At 37.8% G+C, this 17,502-nt stretch overlaps 1 protein-coding gene and 1 long non-coding RNA gene across 12 annotated transcripts in view; one reads left to right on the top strand and one right to left on the bottom strand.

The window, feature by feature from the left end:
• Positions 1 to 17,502, bottom strand: part of piezo2b (piezo-type mechanosensitive ion channel component 2b) — a 126,443-nt gene that overhangs the window by 11,201 nt on the left and 97,740 nt on the right. For 3 of the 10 annotated variants that reach the window (XM_016677434.1, XM_016677440.1, XM_007564179.2), the window contains 14 exons: positions 16,799 to 16,926; positions 15,437 to 15,505; positions 13,372 to 13,475; positions 12,738 to 12,836; positions 10,932 to 11,052; positions 9,687 to 9,767; positions 9,389 to 9,555; positions 7,624 to 7,817; positions 5,420 to 5,593; positions 4,689 to 5,291; positions 3,422 to 3,680; positions 3,101 to 3,280; positions 2,024 to 2,336; positions 795 to 927 (listed from right to left, as the gene is read on the bottom strand). In XM_016677434.1, the coding sequence (XP_016532920.1) occupies positions 795 to 927; positions 2,024 to 2,336; positions 3,101 to 3,280; positions 3,422 to 3,680; positions 4,689 to 5,291; positions 5,420 to 5,593; positions 7,624 to 7,817; positions 9,389 to 9,555; positions 9,687 to 9,767; positions 10,932 to 11,052; positions 12,738 to 12,836; positions 13,372 to 13,475; positions 15,437 to 15,505; positions 16,799 to 16,926 (2,625 nt within the window). Of the gene's footprint in view, positions 1 to 794; positions 928 to 2,023; positions 2,337 to 3,100; positions 3,281 to 3,421; positions 3,681 to 4,688; positions 5,292 to 5,419; positions 5,594 to 7,623; positions 7,818 to 9,388; positions 9,556 to 9,686; positions 9,768 to 10,931; positions 11,053 to 12,737; positions 12,837 to 13,371; positions 13,476 to 15,436; positions 15,507 to 16,796; positions 16,927 to 17,502 lie in introns of all 10 variants that reach the window. The other 7 variants (XM_016677433.1, XM_016677436.1, XM_016677437.1 and 4 more) reach the window with 5 other exon arrangements.
• LOC107837597 (uncharacterized) lies at positions 559 to 2,352 on the top strand. 2 transcript variants are annotated; one of them, XR_001663635.1, is made up of 3 exons: positions 559 to 758; positions 2,042 to 2,175; positions 2,267 to 2,352. It is a non-coding gene; the product is annotated as an uncharacterized LOC107837597 (long non-coding RNA). The 2 variants fall into 2 exon arrangements; XR_001663636.1 differs by lacking the exon at positions 559 to 758 and adding an exon at positions 909 to 1,267.

Raw genomic sequence — 17,502 nt, 5'->3', positions numbered from 1 at the left:
AAAAATTATATATCAATATCGGGAATAATAACAATATTCCCCATCAATAAGAGCTGATCTATTCAGTCCAACTCTATGCTTTATTATTTATTTCACATTATATTTAGAATTTCTAATTGCACTTTCTGAACCATTTGAAAGAAGGTTTGTTGTGGTTTATTCTTTACAGTTATTTTTGTCAGTTTCTTTTACATTATACTCCTAATTTGACTGAACAAATTAAAGTTGTTTTGTTTTTATTGGTGTGTTTAAATGTGCCTTAGTGGTGTAAAATAAATGTGCTCTTCAGTACATATGTGTCTGTTTTTTAAATAAACTGTTTAGATCAATTCAGTGCTGTTTTTCTGCATTTGATTGGTATTGACCAATACTAAACCTATTGTTCATTGTAAATTATGTTTTCCAATTTTAAGCTTTTAATCAAATGTTAGAGTTGTGCAGTTTTATACAGAAATCAGGAACTTTACCAAGCTTGAGAAAACTTAAATGGCATTCAAACACCTGTACAAACCCTGATGAGAAATTGGGGCTAACTTCCTGTTGTTGGCATGGCAACCACTCACTCCGTCATGATTACATTTAGCAGAACTACAAGCTTTGATCGGCGCTGCGGCCTGACTGGAAAGCCGTAATTAAAGGTCTAAACTTAGAGCCGTAAAAGGTTTTAGCGGGACGGGATGCGTCTCTCGCATCACTCAACAGGAATATTCCGACCCCCGCCCTGCTAATGTGGCAGAGCCACGGGAAACCAGCAGGCGGTGAGTCAGTTTCTGCGAAACGGCGCGGCGTCATACCGCTTTATGGCGAAAGCCTTGGCTTTGAGCAGCTGCTCCCTCAGCTTCTCGACGATCATCTGCTTGCGGGTCTTCTGCTGGACGCTGGCCTGGCTGCCGTCCTTGTGGCTGCTGTGGCGGGAAACCGTACTTCCTGTGGGAGCAATTTACATTTCGAGCCGTTAATGATCCGTGACGATGAGACACAGACTTCATCTTCAAAATCATGTCTGGAAACGGGAAAACATGCAGGTTAAAGCTTATGCTAACGCTAAAAAGTCAATAATTTGGTTTTATTAATCCTGACTTTTCACACAACTTGGTCAGATTACGTTATCGCTGCAGCCTGATCCGATTTTTTTTTTTTGTCTTATGCGACGAGTATCTGACCACGACAGTCTGAACACAGGTCGGATTTTTTTTCGAATCATCCGACCTGAACGTCATCGATACTCGATAAACGTCACTACTCTGCGTCCTGGAACGCGCAAGCGGTAAGAAAAACAACAATCATGGCGGACTATAATGAGGATTAAGTTGTTAGTATGCCGGCTGCGGTCAGACAACAATTTCAAAATCGTAAGCTAAGCTACACCGTTAGCATCCATGTTTACTTCCGCAAACACTGAGCACTTCTTCTTCTCCATGGCAGTTGGCAAAACACTGAACTTTCTAAGTGTGACGTTATTGCGCCCTCTACTGCGCATGCAGGGCACTTTCAGGTTGTTTGCAGTTCACACTGGAAAACAGATACAGGTTGCATTTGTTTGAAAATGTGATCTTCACTCCAAAAACCTCAGATATGTAAAGAATAATCCACTTATATTGTATCAACCTTCGAGACCTCTCAGGTCTTCTGGTTCTGCTCTGTATCCCCAGAACCAAACATGGAGAAGCAGCATACAAACCTTTAGCAAACTTCCAGAAACCTGCAGAACAGCCAAAATACAGAGTTTCTTTAAATCAAGACTAAAAACCCAGTTGTTTAGAGTTGCTTTTTAACCACAATAAATGAAAGATTAACCAACATTTTGATGTGTAATGATGGAACGTGGCAAAATATAATATTTACTGGTTTTCTCAATTGTCTCAGTTAGTGAAGTTTGTGTTTTTATGATTTAAATCACTTTGAACTGCCTTGGTGCTGAAATATGCTTTACACATAAGCTTGATTGATTGATTGATTATGCTGGTCTCAGATGTCAATAAGTGTGGATGGCAAAGAAGCTGGCAGAAATAAGACGATTCACCTCTCTTGGATCTTGCAGAAGAACCTCGAGATCGGTAGGAAACATGCGAGCCTCCACTGGAGCTTTTCCGCCTCTGGTACGTCTGCGGCTGCGGGTATTGAACCTGGACCTGTCCTGAATCAACGGAGGTGCCAAAGGTCATGGACCTCAAGGTGTGGTTGGAGCCTCTCCTCTCGTTGATCAGCGATGAGGCCGGCTCCGACTCCTTCTCGCTCTCCTCTTTGTCTCTCCCCTCGTCCTCAGATTCGCTCCGACTCTGATGAGCCGCCTCTTTTTTCTCCTTGGTGTCGTCTTCGTCCCACAAACCGTGACACTGAGGAGGAGGAGAGCAACCGGATGAAGACACTTCAAATTAGCACTGATTAATGAAATAATTGTAATTGATTAATTGGAGTATTAGACTCAAAAAGAGGCCAGTTACTGAAAGAGTAATACACACTGCAAAAACACAACATCTTGTTTGCCTAGTTTCTAGTGCAAATATCTTGGTATGCTTTAAATAAGTCAAAACTAATGAAGTAACTTTTCAGCAAGATGAATGAGCTTGTTAAGTCAATAATTCCTTAATATTGATGAAAAAGTTCTAGTTTTACTGGCAGATTATTCACTTATTACAAGATATTTTTCCCATGCAAAATAATTGCTTAATTTTTACTAAAATTAAGCAATTATTTACTTAAAACAAGCTCCTATATCTTATATATACAAATTATTTCTTAGTTTTATTTAATTCTAAGTGTTCTAAGATATTTGCACTAGAAACTAGACAAACAAATACTTGGAATTTTTGCAGTGCAGAGCAGTAATGAATGATTAATCAGATTACTTGTGATTAACCAATTATTGAGCTGATTACTGAAGTAATTGTCAGCTAATTTAGTAATCGATTATTCATTAACTGGAGTATACAGACTCAAAAAGAGGCCAGTTGCTGAAAGATCACCAGTTACCTCCAAAAACACAAAATTTTAAAAGTATTTTTGTTTTCTAGTGTAAATATCTTAGTATTAGTCAAACATTTCTGTCTAATTCAGTTTCACCATTTAAGACACTTTCAATGTCTCCATTTGCTGGTACCTTCAGGATGGACCTGTGGAAGAACAGAGCCAGCAACTGGATCAAGTCATAGTGGACGTATCCATCTTTCTTCTCCACACCGATGATGTTGGGAGGATAAAATGGTTTATTTTTGTTTATCTTGTCCTGGTTGAAGGGGAAGAAGCCAAACTGGAAGAAGTACTTCATAACAATGGTGACCTGGAGGGGAAACAGATGAGTTTTTTTAAGCTTCCGGAAATAAACACTAAAGGAATCCTCTCACCTCCTCGAGATGATCTAGAAAACTAACAAAATGAAACATCATGGAGATGCATCCATCACCTTTTCTGTGATTTTTACCTCTGTGTAGATGATGGCCATCATCCAGTAGCGTTTACTGGGCCGCGGCACTGACAGCATGGCCCAGAGGAAGATGGTGACGGGGAGAACCAGGGTGACGAAGGAGGCCGACACCATGTGGTTGATAATGATGACCAGGTAGCAAACGAACTCCGAGTGGGCCACCAGCATGTTGTAGAGGGCATAGCAGAACTGCAGGATCAGCGGCTGGGTTTGGTAGAAATGGTCTGACTGTTCCAGCTCCTCGTCATAGAACATCCTGAACGCAGAGAGGCGGCCATGAAAAACCTGGGAACTTGGGCTGAGACACTCGAAGCATACAGGTCAAAATCTAAACAATTAGGAATAGGAGAAGAGAAGGGGGTAAACCAGACCTCACACTGAAAACTGACAAAAACATCCCAGAAAACAGGCGAATCCAGTAAGGGTGTTTACAGACCAGATAGTCTAGGAGATTTTGTTCGATTGGGGACCAAAATTGCAACATTTGTTCTATTTTCATCTGGTGCGTTTCACTCTCACACTTTCACTGTCGAATGAATTAAATCCTCTGAAAATCCTGTTCCCCTCCTCGCCTGGGGTGGCACTGCAACAAGAACCACTGAAGGAAACGACACAAAAAGGAAGGAAGTTGTGCTTCTTGAGCGCAACTTCCTTCACAAAATGCAAACAAAAATTGAGTAATGTCAGATTTTAGCAGTTATGGGATTTCTCTATTGTCTTTAGTAAAAGACCCAAGGCAATTTTGATTTGCTTGTTTTTACCCAGATTGCTTTGCTCTATAGTTTACTTCCTGTTTTTGATGCTGTCTTCAGTTCGCTTGGAGTTCACATTTGCATTCAAAGCACATCAGAGTTCACTTCAACCAAACCAAGGCATAAGGTTTTAGGTGGACCAGAGTTTGATGTTTTGGTCCATATCAGAGTTCAATCGTAGATTCAAAAGGAACTGGACTTTCTACTCAAATCAACCAGTCACTTTAACTTAGAATATGTGAAAAATGTCTTGTTTTACTGGCAGATTATTTTACTTACAACTTGTACATTTCCATCAATATTAAGTCATTTTTTAACTTGAAACCAGCTCTTGCCTAAAAGTTACTTGTTTGTTAGTTTTGTCTTATTTCAAGTGTTCTAAGATGTTTTTCACTAATCTAGACCAAAAATACTTGGTAAGATTTAGTTTTTTGCAGTGCCAGATGTTCAAAGGGATGAATGTTTTTGCAGTGACCTGTTTATATTGATAACTTTTGATCAAATGGACCTACTTATTGAGCAGCAGCTCGCTGGCCGTCAGCTCGGTGGTCATCGACGGCAGCATGATGTCCGACCTACTGTCCGAGCGGCTGTCGGACGTCATGACCAACCGCCGCCTCCGGTAGGAGTCACTCTCGTCGTCGCTGACCTCCAGGCGGTCGAAGCTCACCGCCTTACTGTAGCTGGGCGGTACGTCGGCGTCGGACGTTTTGGAAGCGTCCGTGTCGGGGGTGTAGAGCGTGACGGCCTGGTCCTCCATCTGCGAGAAGCCCTGCTGTCCGAGTACGTCTTCGCTCTCGCTGATTGAATTGTTCTCCCTTGATGAGGCAGCCAATTCTGCGTCATCCTGCCTGGCGGACGGACCCTCATCTGGACTAAAGGAGTCGCAGGGAGCAGCTTCTACTTCCTGCTCCTCTCCTCCAACTTCTTCATCAGGTTCCCACAGCTCTTTATCATCATCTTCAACGTTCACCTCATCACGCTGCGTCTCCTCTGCTTCCTGATCGTCTGTGGGACACTGAGCGTATTCTCCTTGATCTTGTTCATCCTCCACTTCCTCTATGGTGTCTGTGGTTCCTTGTCTGGAGTAGATCATGACGCTTTGAGTCGTTTCACTAAACAGGGGGAAACAAACAAAATCTATTTATTTTACAGGAAAATAACAGCCTTAAAAGCAATGAACTTGATGAAAACAGTCATGAGATGCAGCGATGGTGTTCATGTGAGTGAAATGGCGAAGCACCTGGACACAATGCTGCTGCCGCTGTCTATGGACGAATTAGCAATGTCCATGCTGTACATCTTCCGCAGGCTGGGCCTGGGGCGCTGACTGGTTTTGGGAATGTTCTCCGGCATTGGGTCCATGTCTTCCAGAGTGGACTGGCGGGAAAACAGGGTGGTGGCCTCCGTGATGGCACTGGCAGGCAGTGATGGGATGGGATGACGAGCAACAGTGAGAGGGACAGACGATGTTCAGTAATGATGCATGAAGGTAAAAACAAAAAGTGGAGTGAATCGACTCCATTTAATGATGCTGGAAGGATATTGACCCTTTGCACGTGACGTCACTCTCTTCAAAAAGTGGCCCACTCCACCATGACTGACAACAAAACAACTTACAAGCTCCGTAAAGATGGTCAAAAAACAGATCGCTGGCAGCCTAATATCAGTTGATTTCATTGTAGAAATGATCATAGGGTGAATTCATGGATTTGCAGGAAATACTTTTTTACAAGATTAGCTTTCATATATTTTATAACTAAGATGCAGTCATATTATACAATAGAGAAGCTACAAGTTTAACTTTTAGTAACTGGAAAAAATGCCTCACAATTATGTAGCCTGCTTTGTACAAAATAACTAGACTTTTGTACGCTTTTAAGTCTGCTCCAGTGTAAAAAGAAACCCTATTTATGACAAAGTGATATAAATCATGTGGCGTGAATTCAGTCAAAATCGGCAATTTGATCAAATCAACAAACGTGAGGATGGAAATGGTATGGATTGGTTTCTTGGCTAGCTATTTCCAGGATTGCTAGAACTTCGCTGGGGTTGCTAGGTAACGGGGCTGGAACTCGGCTGGGGTTGCTAGGTAACGGGGCAGTTTTCTCATGATATTGACCTAATATGGAAGTTTTCCAGAGACCAAACAACATAAACACAGACAAATTAGCTCGACTTAAATAAGTAGAAGCCATATTGACAAAAACAACTTGGGGAAAACATTCCTGTCCCTCAATTCCGACATCCGTCACGTCGCCTCGCTCTACATATGGCAGTTTTCCTGTCCAGTGATGTAGTATTTTAACACCTTTTTGCTCCAAAAGTGAATGAAATATGTCAATATTGACATTTTATGTTCAGAATTCACATTTAACCAATTGAGTTTTCCAAAAATAGCTAATTAATCCTAACATAATTCTATTAGGTAGCAAAACACAGTTAGAGGCACTCCTGCTACAGCTAATAAACATAACAAAATAAACAATCAAAAATTCTTAATCGTATGGAATTCATCACATATAAATTATTTAGGTTAGAGAGCAAGTAAGGGAGGAAAAAACATACATTACTTTACAACATATGTAATAATCTAGTTTAAAATGAATTTAGTTTAAAGAGGACATACTTTGCTTCTTTGAACAGGTAAAAATAGGCCTATGGGTAAAACCGTGCTGGAACTTGGCTGATGTTGCTAGGTGACAGAGCTGGAACTCTGCCAGGGTTGCTAGGTAACAGGGCAGTGCTGGCTGATTGCAATGGTTTGTTTTTCATTAACTGTAAGCAGAAAATCATCATAGGTGTTGAAACAATCATTTGAATGCAACATGATTCACTTTTTGATGAAAGTGACTTAATACTATAGAGGTATTTGCAACGGTTTGTCTCCAGAGACTAAAAAAACATGAAACCATTGCCAGAAAATGCCTAGATGTTTTTTAAAGCACTTGTTCTGTTTCTAGAAGCAGTAGAGAACCAAATGGAAATACAAAAACGTGCAAAAGGTGAATTTTGAAAAGTTAGTTTTCTTTAAAAAGTTAGAAAGCTTTAAAATTCAGAGAAGTTACAACGGATCAATCGCCCCTAAAATATGTTATGAACAAAAACTTTGAGCATAAATGAAGCATAAATGCAGAATTTAAGCTGTGTGCTTAGACAAAACATGTCTAAAACAGAATGTGTAGCTCTGTAACAAATATAATTTTCAGTAATCTGGGGAAACAAAATGTCATTTATTATTCAACTAAGTAGTTGGTATAACTGTGTGTTTATATCAACAAAGCTAGCATTTATTTGCTATATATTGAAAAACTTCTCAGCTATTTATTTTTTTTTGTCATGGTAAATAAGAGCAGTGTAAATTAAACATGGGGAATGAATTTATTCTCTGTGGTTTTTAGAGGATGATCGATGTTGATGATGCATCCAGCGTGTGGCGCTGTGTACCTGGACATGCTATCTCTGGAGGCCGTGGAGTCCTGGCTCTCCATCGGGTAGCCTCTCCTCCTCTTCCGGGCCTGGGTGGAGCCGGACATGGACCCGTCCTCGCTCAGCTGGTCCAGGCTGGCCTGCCTGGAGATGTTCAGCCTCATGGCCTTCTGGTAGTAAACATGAATGCTCTCTCTGGATGGCACGTTGCCCTGCAGTCACAAAATGGGTTTCACTTTGAAATAATAACCAAGATTTACATCTCTCATCTTTATTTTCACATTTCTGTCACACTTTGGACTGCCAATCAGATTTTAATATCAGGAAAATAAATCGTGAGTAAAATACAGAAGGTAATCTGACCCTGTGTGAAAACATAAATCATGAATCTGCTGTGATTAACCAAATATTTGTGTTTAATTTTCATAACCACATCCAGATCTGGTTATTTCTAGACCTGTAGAATAAAGAAAAAAATCACTTAAATACAATAAACTATAATATGTGTTTCCAATGAGTTTCATTTGTAAGATTAAACTTAAAAATTGACAACCTTTTGGAAGATATTAAACATATTTTTCAGAAAGGATAAATTTATGTATTAAAAGAAATTATGTATTAAAAATGCTTTTTATTGGTCTAATGTGATTTTCTAACTTTAAATGTTTTCATTAACTGTAAGCAGAAAATCATCATAGGTGTTGAAACAATCATTTGAATGTAACATTATTCACTTTTTGATAAAGTTCCTGAAATAAATTGACTTTTCAATAATATTCTGATTTATTGAATGTAGTATCTGTTTGGCAACATGAAGTAGGCTACAAGATCCCAAGAAACAAGTTGTGACCCAAACTCAACAAATTAAAAGAAAAAGGAGGGAAACCAAATAACTGGCATCCAGCTTCCAGCCCACATCATCACCATCCCATCTGATGATAAGGCAACATTTAAATACCCTTTGGGGTAAAATAAAGTCATTTGAATTTAATTGAATAAATTCAAATGAATAAATTCTGAAAATCCAGCAGGAAAAGGTTCCTGTGCTTGTAGCCTTAAATTAAAACTCAGCTGGATAATGACTCAAAACACTCCAGCAAGTCCACTTCTGAAAAACTAGGAAAAAACAAAATTACATTTCTGAATAGGCCTAGTCAAAGTACAGACTTGGATTTTAATCTGGTTTAGGAAGTTTTTGGTTTTTTTCCCCCTTAATGAATAAAATCCTGACTTGAAAACGTCTTTTTGTGTTTCTTCAGGTCATCTTTGTCTGACATCAACATTTACATCTGACAGAAAATAATGTTGAAAAAGTTACTCCTTGTTTAATGGCTGAAAATTTTACTTGTAGTTTGGCTTAAAATGGACTTTTTACATGAAATGTTATCTTAACGTGTAATAACGTACTTTTGGAGCTGCATAATAATGAAGCAATTTAATTATATACTTTTTAAATAACTTTTTATTACTTGTAATTTAAATTAATTCTGCTGGCTTTATATAGGTATCACATGGGAAAAGGTAGTTTTAGAATATTCAGATTGTTTTTCATCCAGTTTTTATATTTTGATATATATATTTTTTACCCAAATATAGAGGTTTGTAAGTTTCAACCCAGTTTTTGGTCTTTTTTAGTTAAAAAAAAAAAAAGTCAGTTTAGTTGCCATATCTAAATATGTTGTCAAGCCATCAACCCAACCCAGCTGAGTTAAAACAACCCAGATTGGACCAGCACCAGGTTCCAAACTGGGCTGTTTTTAGCAGTTTTTAGTGAGGATTTCACCTTTTTGACCTCCCGCGTCAGCATGCAGCGCTCGATGCGAAGCACGGTGGAGATGTCGATGTACTCCCTGCACATGTCGTTCATCCAGTTGGTGAAGCTCTCCACCGTCGTCTGGAAGAGCACCCAGGTGAACTTTATGATGTTGAACACCCGCTTGATGATGTTGTCTGCGTGAGACGAGGCAACAAAAGCTGCATGTTACCAGTTAGAGGGGAAATGTTGCAGCAAAACACGGAGAAATGAACAGAAAGGGAGGAAGAACGGGATAAATCATTGGGTTAAATGAGGAAAAACGTACCTGGACCAGCAGACTTTTTGTTTTCTTCTCCTTTTTCTTGCCCATCAGAAAGCTCTCCCACCTCGATCGCAACATGATCTGCTAAAAAAATAAAACCAATGCCTCAAAAAAATTTACTCATTTAAAGTTTTTATATTCGCTAATTATTATTAAAAGATTACCTTTTAAAATAAATTACCAATTTATTGCTATGTATATTAAGATGTTATTTAAAAAACAAACCATCTCTATATTATTTAAATCAGGCAAGTCGAACTCATTTTCGTTTTGGACCAAATCAAGATCATGAATGCTCTTCAAGGGCCGGTTGTGCCAGGATGTATTGATAAAACCTGATCACAAACTGTTAAAATATCAATCAATTCTTAAAATTAAATAATATTATTGAACATCTTTTCAGTCCCTCCAGGATTTTGTATTTGTGGCACTAATTTGGAAATATTTGCACTTATTTATTACAGTAAATGCGACTTTTTATTACTCGCTGTAGATCAGCGAGTAATAAATGATCTACAGCTGCCTTAAGGCGGAGGCAGCTGTTTAGGACAACTAAGAAAGTTTTTGACAATTTTTGAGAAAATCTGCAGTAAACTCCCAATTATTAGTGCAAAAAGTGCAGAGATTCATTGATTTCATGTGAATTTCCACAATAATTCTCAAGAAACTGGAGGGACTGATTGATATAATTTAGCAGTGAACAGATAAAAACTGCATTGATTTGACTGGTAACATAAAATATATCAAAACATGGTGTTTAGTCAAGAATCGAGAGGGCCAAATAAACAGCTGTGGCAGGCCGGATTTGGCCCACGGGCCTCGAGTTTGACACATGATTTAAACAGTTATGGATTATCACGTATGGGCAGTAGCAGTCAGTCTCACAACGAATCTCAAGAAGCCTCTGACTGAAGACAGTCACTGTATGTCAGTTTTATGACATGCTAACTGCTCAATATTTAAGGTATTGTACAAAACATGACCTGGATGACATCATCAGTTGTTTACAAGCACTGCTAATCCGCCTCGTTTGCTTTTGCTGCTCTTTGAAGCAGCCAAAACCAAACCTGTGCCACTTTTTATCATCATAACACAACTCCAAACATTGTTGCTGCAAAACTGTGGGACTGTAAAACCATACCAAACCATAGCGAGTTTATCACGCAGAATGTGCATTTTTGAGTTTTCCAGTTTAGCAAAGTTTCATTACAATATTAATGAATCAAAAGCAAAGAATTATAGATTTACCATCTTTCTTGCTTTTCCTGCCTCTCACTCTTTTTGTGTATTTCTTCCAAAACTTGCGTTTGTCTTTGGCTCGTGCCTTCAGAGCAGCTTTGGGGTCGGTGATCCAGGCCTGGTAAAGAAACTGCAGAGCAGAGCAGAGCCGTTTCGTTTCAACCGGGTCGGTTTTGGTGGAGCGACGGGGAAGAAAATAAAATTTATTCATTGTGTCAAACGCCAGAATGAAACAATAATTCACTCTCTACATTGGATTCACATGTAATTATTTCTAAAAAGCCTTTAAATAAATATTCCATTGGGTATAAATATGATGTGTGTCTGTTAGCCACTCCTCAAAATGGGGAAGACAAGAAAACATGACATCTAAGTAAGGCTTATCTTCAAATTGATCTCCAATATTTTTTCCATATCTAAAACTTTAATTAAAAAGTGTTTTTTTTAAAAACTGAGTTACGACAGAAGTTCCTGTTTCTCTTCCTATAAAACTTAAGATCAAAACATTAATTTTGTGAAATATCATAAGGTTTTACATAAAATTAGTTACTAGTTCAAGCCCTCAATGAATAAATGCACTAAATTTGTATTTTTTCTTTTCATTTTCTATTTTTTTTTCAGTATGAAAATATACAGCTGCAGAAAATGAAGAAATAATTTTTAAATTTTCTCCATACTTGGCAATAATAATTTTATTTTTGTCAATAAAATAAAATCCAGTCATAATATTTTAGATTAAACCTAAAGGCTGACTCACTTGTTGAAGAGACCAATTATTTAATAGTAAACTATAAGATATTCTACCTTGAAATATAATTAATAAAGGAATTTTTAGCAGCTGTATGTTCAACCATTTGAATATAAACCAATTTTAAGAAACTAAAAATATAATGTATCATGTTTTTTTCCCAGTCTGGTTTCAAACGTTCACATTTATAAAAATAAAAACGTTTCAAGTCATGCAGATTTTGCATCGACTACAATGTTCTACATTGTCTTGTGCAACAATATCTGACATTTCTGCAGAGCAGCAATCAACAAAAGGCAGGAAAAAAACCTTCTTCACATGCAAAACGCTTCATGCCAGAGTAACAATCATGCAGCACAAAAACATTCCCACTCCGGCTCATATTTGCTGATTTTTGTATCAATAAAGTTTACACCAAATATGAGCTGCAATCATCATAAAACTGCAATGTTAGTTGCTAAAGGTGACCTGTTATGCTTCCTTGAACAGGTTAAGATAAATCTGTGGCCTATACAAAACATGTTTATTTTTTTTGGTGTTGCACAAAATCATTTTTAGAGATTTTAACCTGATCAGTTCTGCCTAGTTTGAGGTGTTTTATTGTGTCTTGTCACTTTAAATCTAAATAACCTGCTGCTGTGAAAATGACTGTGAAACGATACAAAATTATATACCATATATATTTGACAAGCAGAAGTAGAGCCTCCTGCACAACCAGCAAGAATGCAGAAAGTGAATGTTAAATCATCAACAAAACACTTGTTTTTTTCAGCAGCCATTGTACAGCAATGTAAAACCAGCTGACTAATCATGCTGGAACTCTGTTTTAGTTGCTAGGTAACGGGCTGGGCTTCACTGGGGTTGCTAGGTAACAGAGGAGTGCCTGCCGACTTATGACAGACACCAAAACACATTAACGTATTGCCATAAAATTGTTTTTTAAGCAGTTGGGGGTTTTTTAGAGACCCAAATGGAAGTAGAAAAACAAAATGCAACTTTTACATAAAAGGTCCCCTTTAGACGTTCCCACAGCAAAACAAGCATGTTCAGGTGAGTATAGCGAGTACCTTTCCTGCCTTGACTAGATACTGCAGCACAGTTTTAGGCAGCCTAATGATTGACTTGGGCAAAGCCAGAACGGCTGAGACAAACTTTCCGATCGCTCGCTAAAAGGCAGAAGAAAGAGGGACAAGATTTAGTAGAGTTAGACTGCAGGTTGAAGGAAGACCTGAGTGAGGAGGCAGAGGAGATGGAGATTGATGAGTTAAACACATTAATTTGTGCACAAATTATTGACAAACCAACAAAATGTGATTTAAAAAAGAAGGAAAAAATTAGATGTTATGTAGAATGAGGTGAAATGAACCGTTGTTGGAGGCGGGTTGAGGAAAAGGTCAGACAGTCTGCAGGCTGACGATAAATAGATTCTCAAGTGTTTCACTCTGTTTTCCATCACAAGAGGATATAAAACCCCAACAGAGCAATGTTCACTTTATTTAAGCAAAAGAAAATAACCTTTCCATTTTTTTTTTTTTTTAAGAAACAAGCCTTATTTTGGCTTCATTTTCTGGATACAGTAAATCCATCAGGAAACAAAGTAGATTTTACTCCTAATAAATATAAAGTTGTTTGATTCTCAGAGTTCAAACAGCAGAGAGAGAGAAAACATTTTTTTCTGAAACCAAAGGAATATCGATCCACCTGAAATGCCGACTTCTTTGGTGGCTCCTCGTCTTTTTTCTCCTCCTCTTCATCTTCTTCTTCGCTGTCAGTTTCAAACAAGTAATAATCTCCACTTCTGACCACTAGGGGGCAGAAGAGAAAACGTTTTTACATGAACTCAGAGGCCAGAAACCGTCATTTGTTCATCGTCAAACATTAAAATCAGAAACAGAGAGGAGACGGAAACAGGATGTATGAAAGTTATGACACTCACCATTACTTGAAAAATAACAGAAATTAACAGTGAGACACATTTATAGACACATAAAGTCATTACACAAAGAAAGAACAAACTCTTTCAATTCTAAGATTTCATTCATCAGGAATTAATAAATTGAATTAGTTCTTACCAGGTTCTAAAATTATTTAAATCTCACCTCAAATGTGAATAAATTCACAACAGATCCACACTGTCATGAAAAATTGCGTACAGGTAATATTATTATAACTCAGCTAATAAAGTCGAAAGGTACAGGAGAATTAAGCAAAGCAAAAATATTAAAACAAACCAAATACAATGTTTCAATCCTCAAGATTGGGTGAAAGAGCAAAACACAATCTTACTAAAAAATTAAAAAAAAATTGCTGCCTGGATGAGGATTCATTTCCCCATTTTTTTTATTTTGCTCACTTTTTATTCTCAGATTTTGACTTTTTTTTTTTGTTTTAGGATTTATGTTCTTTCTGGTATTTTTCCTCATTACTTTGAAAATTTTCCTCAGATTTTTTATTTAGTTTTTCTGAGATTTTGAAATTTTTCATCAATTTCTTTTCACTTTTCTAAATTTCCTTATTTGAAATTTTTAATTCTTTTCTAAGATTTTTTTTCTCCCAGTTTTTTTATTTTATTTTTTTCTTAAGATGTTGATGGCATTTTATTCTCAAATTGTAACTTTTTTCCTCAAAATTTTGACTTCTTTTTCCCAGGATTTGAAATTTGCAAAGATTTTTTCCCCTTAAAATTGTAAAGAATTTTGACTTTTTTTTCTCAGATATTTCTGTCTGACTTTTTATTATTTTCTCTGAATTTTTACAAAAATTCTTCAGTGACCACGGTCCATAGTTCTCTTGTGTAGCTGCCACATGTTAATAAATTGTGGAAGAAATCTTTTTAAATCAAACAATGACAACAGAATCTATAACAAAACAAATAATAAAAATCTAACTTGTATGTTTTGGTAGATTTGAAGTTAGATATAATCGATTTTAGAATGTGGTAAAGAACTTGAAATCCTCAGAATTGAATGTTTAATCATTTCTTTTAATCTTTTAAACTGTTATGATGAGGTTTGTGTGAAGGAAGAACCTATGATTTGTGTGAACATTTCTCTCTACGCTGTAAGAAGAGACACCAGGCTGCAGCAGCTGAGTGTCAGAAGCGATGGATAGACAAGGCTGACTTATGTCCTTGAGCAGAACTGCAGTGGGCAGGAAATGAGGGAGGATGCTAGGAAATGGAGATGAAACACCAAATGACAAAGAGATAAAATAATTTGCAAAATGTCATGTGGGGGCGGACGATGACATGAGACATGAGTTTGCACCAAACAGGCAACCAGTGTGGGAAAACTCAGAGGAAAAGTGTTTTTTAATCAGTTTCAGAGTTTTTTCATGTCTGAATCGTCTGTTTTGCTTTCACCTGTTTGGTGATCATGTCTGCAGGCAAAGCAGGAAAAAACCCTTCCTCCTTTATTCCAGTACTGAGAATAAAGGTGGGTTTGTTTCATGTCTTTGCCTAAAAATCAGAGCGATTCTCTACTGTGGGCTTTTCAGGCGAAAAATGTCCAACAAACCTCCAGCCATTACTCCTTTTCTCCTTCATCGTGTCTGTTTAAGGCGACCAGACTTTTTATTGTTTTATCTGAAAAATCCTCAAGCAGGCAGCGAAACGGCGCCTTAAGCAGAGACAGAAACGGGTTAATGACTGGAGGAACGGTGCCTTCAGAGCCCTGGGACAGTATGGGAATCCTCAGCGTTCTGGTCAAGGACAAAAGGGGCCAGTGAGAGTGGAGGAAGAGAAAAACGGGGTTTGGGGTCAACCTACTGGAAGCATGGTCAACCCACGGCCTCCACCACTGCTTTTTTTTGGTCTTGGCTTTCGCTCGCTGTGCTCCTAAAATTTCACAAATACATCAGTGCAATAAAAGTAAATGTCATAAAAGTAAATGAAAATAAAAATCCACAAATTTAAGATTCTTAAGTAAGGCAATTTACAGCAGCTTGCAAACGTATTCACACCCCTTGAACTCTCACATTTAGTCAAGTTACAAACTCAAACTTCAATTCAAAACTTGGGTTTTATTTGATGGAGCAAAACAAAGAAGTAGGAAAACGGATAAAAGGGGATTTATACTTTCTCAAATAAAAACAAAAAGTGAGTCAAATATATTTAAATAGTCACTTCGTTAAACTATTTTCTACATTTTTGCACATTTAAAAACTAAAAACTCGACAGATTTTTCCAGGTCACTGAACTGTGTTAAGGTCTGGACTTTGACTAGGTCAGGATTGTTTAAGCTTTTTGTCATGTGGGCCAAAATTATTGAGTCAAGACAAAAAACTGAAGTAGAAAAATGTTATTCATCACAGATTCAGAAATTAAGAAGTATTTTACATGTTTGGTGCATTAAACCTAAATCTGCCTTAAACGTTTAACCTTTTCTGTCTGTTGTGTCTTCATGATGATGTTTATTCATTAATGTTCTCTAAAAAATCTCCGAGTCCTTAAAACAGTTTATGCAGCTAAAAATGCTTTAACATCAGTATGTGAAAAGTTCAGTGTAGAATTGATTTGCTGATTATTTTGGGATTAACCAATAAATAAATGGACAGGAAGAGCTGCCTGTGGAGTTCCAAGTTACAGAAAAAGGGTTTTTATTTTTCATCTTAAATGGAAAATGTAAATGTTTTTATACAATTTTCACTGTACAATCCCAATTTGTACAACTTTGATTAATCATGATTAATCGTGTATTTCAATAATCAATTAATCAAGATTGTGATAAATCAACTATTTCATTAATCTGATTAATTTTAATTAATCGACAATTTCAATACCATTTCACAATTCTATTAATCATGTTTATCCGGATTAATCATAATTCAATTAATCGTGATTTGATTACTCACAGTTAATCGTTTCAGCTCTATTTTTATCTGGGTTTTATTTAGTGGTGTCGGAGTTAAGGGGGCTGAACACAAATGCAATTTTATTTTTAAAGCAGAACTTGTCACAGTTTTGTGTTATTTCTTTTGTTTGTCTTTCATGTAAAAATTACATTAAAATAGTTGGATGAAAAAGTTCAAGGGTTGTGAATTCAAACGGTGGCATCGTTACATACGACAAACATTATCTGAGTCCTATTATGGGCTCCACAGGGAGAGTCGGCGGCAGCCTTCGTCATACCATCATCATCCTCCTCCTCCTCCTCGGGCCGGACGAGCGTCTGTCCGTCGGCAGACTCCTGCGCCAGGCTCAGCATCTTCTCCTTGCCCCTCTTAAACTTTTGCTGCCTCACCTTAATGCGGTCCATCCTGATTAGATCAGAAAAGACGCAGAGGAACATCACCGCACGGCGTCCATAAACGTCTCCAGGCTTCAGAAACAAGAGCATGGTCTATTACGGCGGAGTGCTCATTAGTGGAGGTGAGTGGGCATCAACCGGGCTCGTGAGGAACTTCAGAGGAAACTATAAGCAGTGGAAACAGGCTGCTTTTAGGTGGTATGATATGCTAATGGCCGCCTTCCAGGAAGCCACGCTGAGCCTGGAGAGGCTTTTAAACCACAACAATCATGTTTACTTAATTATGGACGGAGTTACAACGAGCGAGGCTCACCAAAGGAACTGAGAGGAGGAGGCAGGAAGTCACAGAAAGAGTAAAAATCTGACTTCCTGTTGATTATCACCAACATTTAACAGAATCCAGTTTAAAGAGATGGATGGATGGATGGATGGATGGATGGATGGATGGATGGATGGATGGATGGATGGATGGATGGATGGATGGATGGGACAACTGATGGATGGATGGATGGATGGATGGATGGATGGATGGATGGATGGATGGATGGATGGATGGATGGATGGATGGATGGATGGATGGATGGAT

This window comes from Poecilia formosa, unplaced genomic scaffold (genome assembly GCF_000485575.1).
Source record: "Poecilia formosa unplaced genomic scaffold, Poecilia_formosa-5.1.2 Scaffold156, whole genome shotgun sequence".
In the NCBI taxonomy this organism is placed as follows: Eukaryota; Metazoa; Chordata; class Actinopteri; order Cyprinodontiformes; family Poeciliidae; genus Poecilia; species Poecilia formosa.
This window is presented reverse-complemented; position numbering and strand designations above follow the sequence as displayed.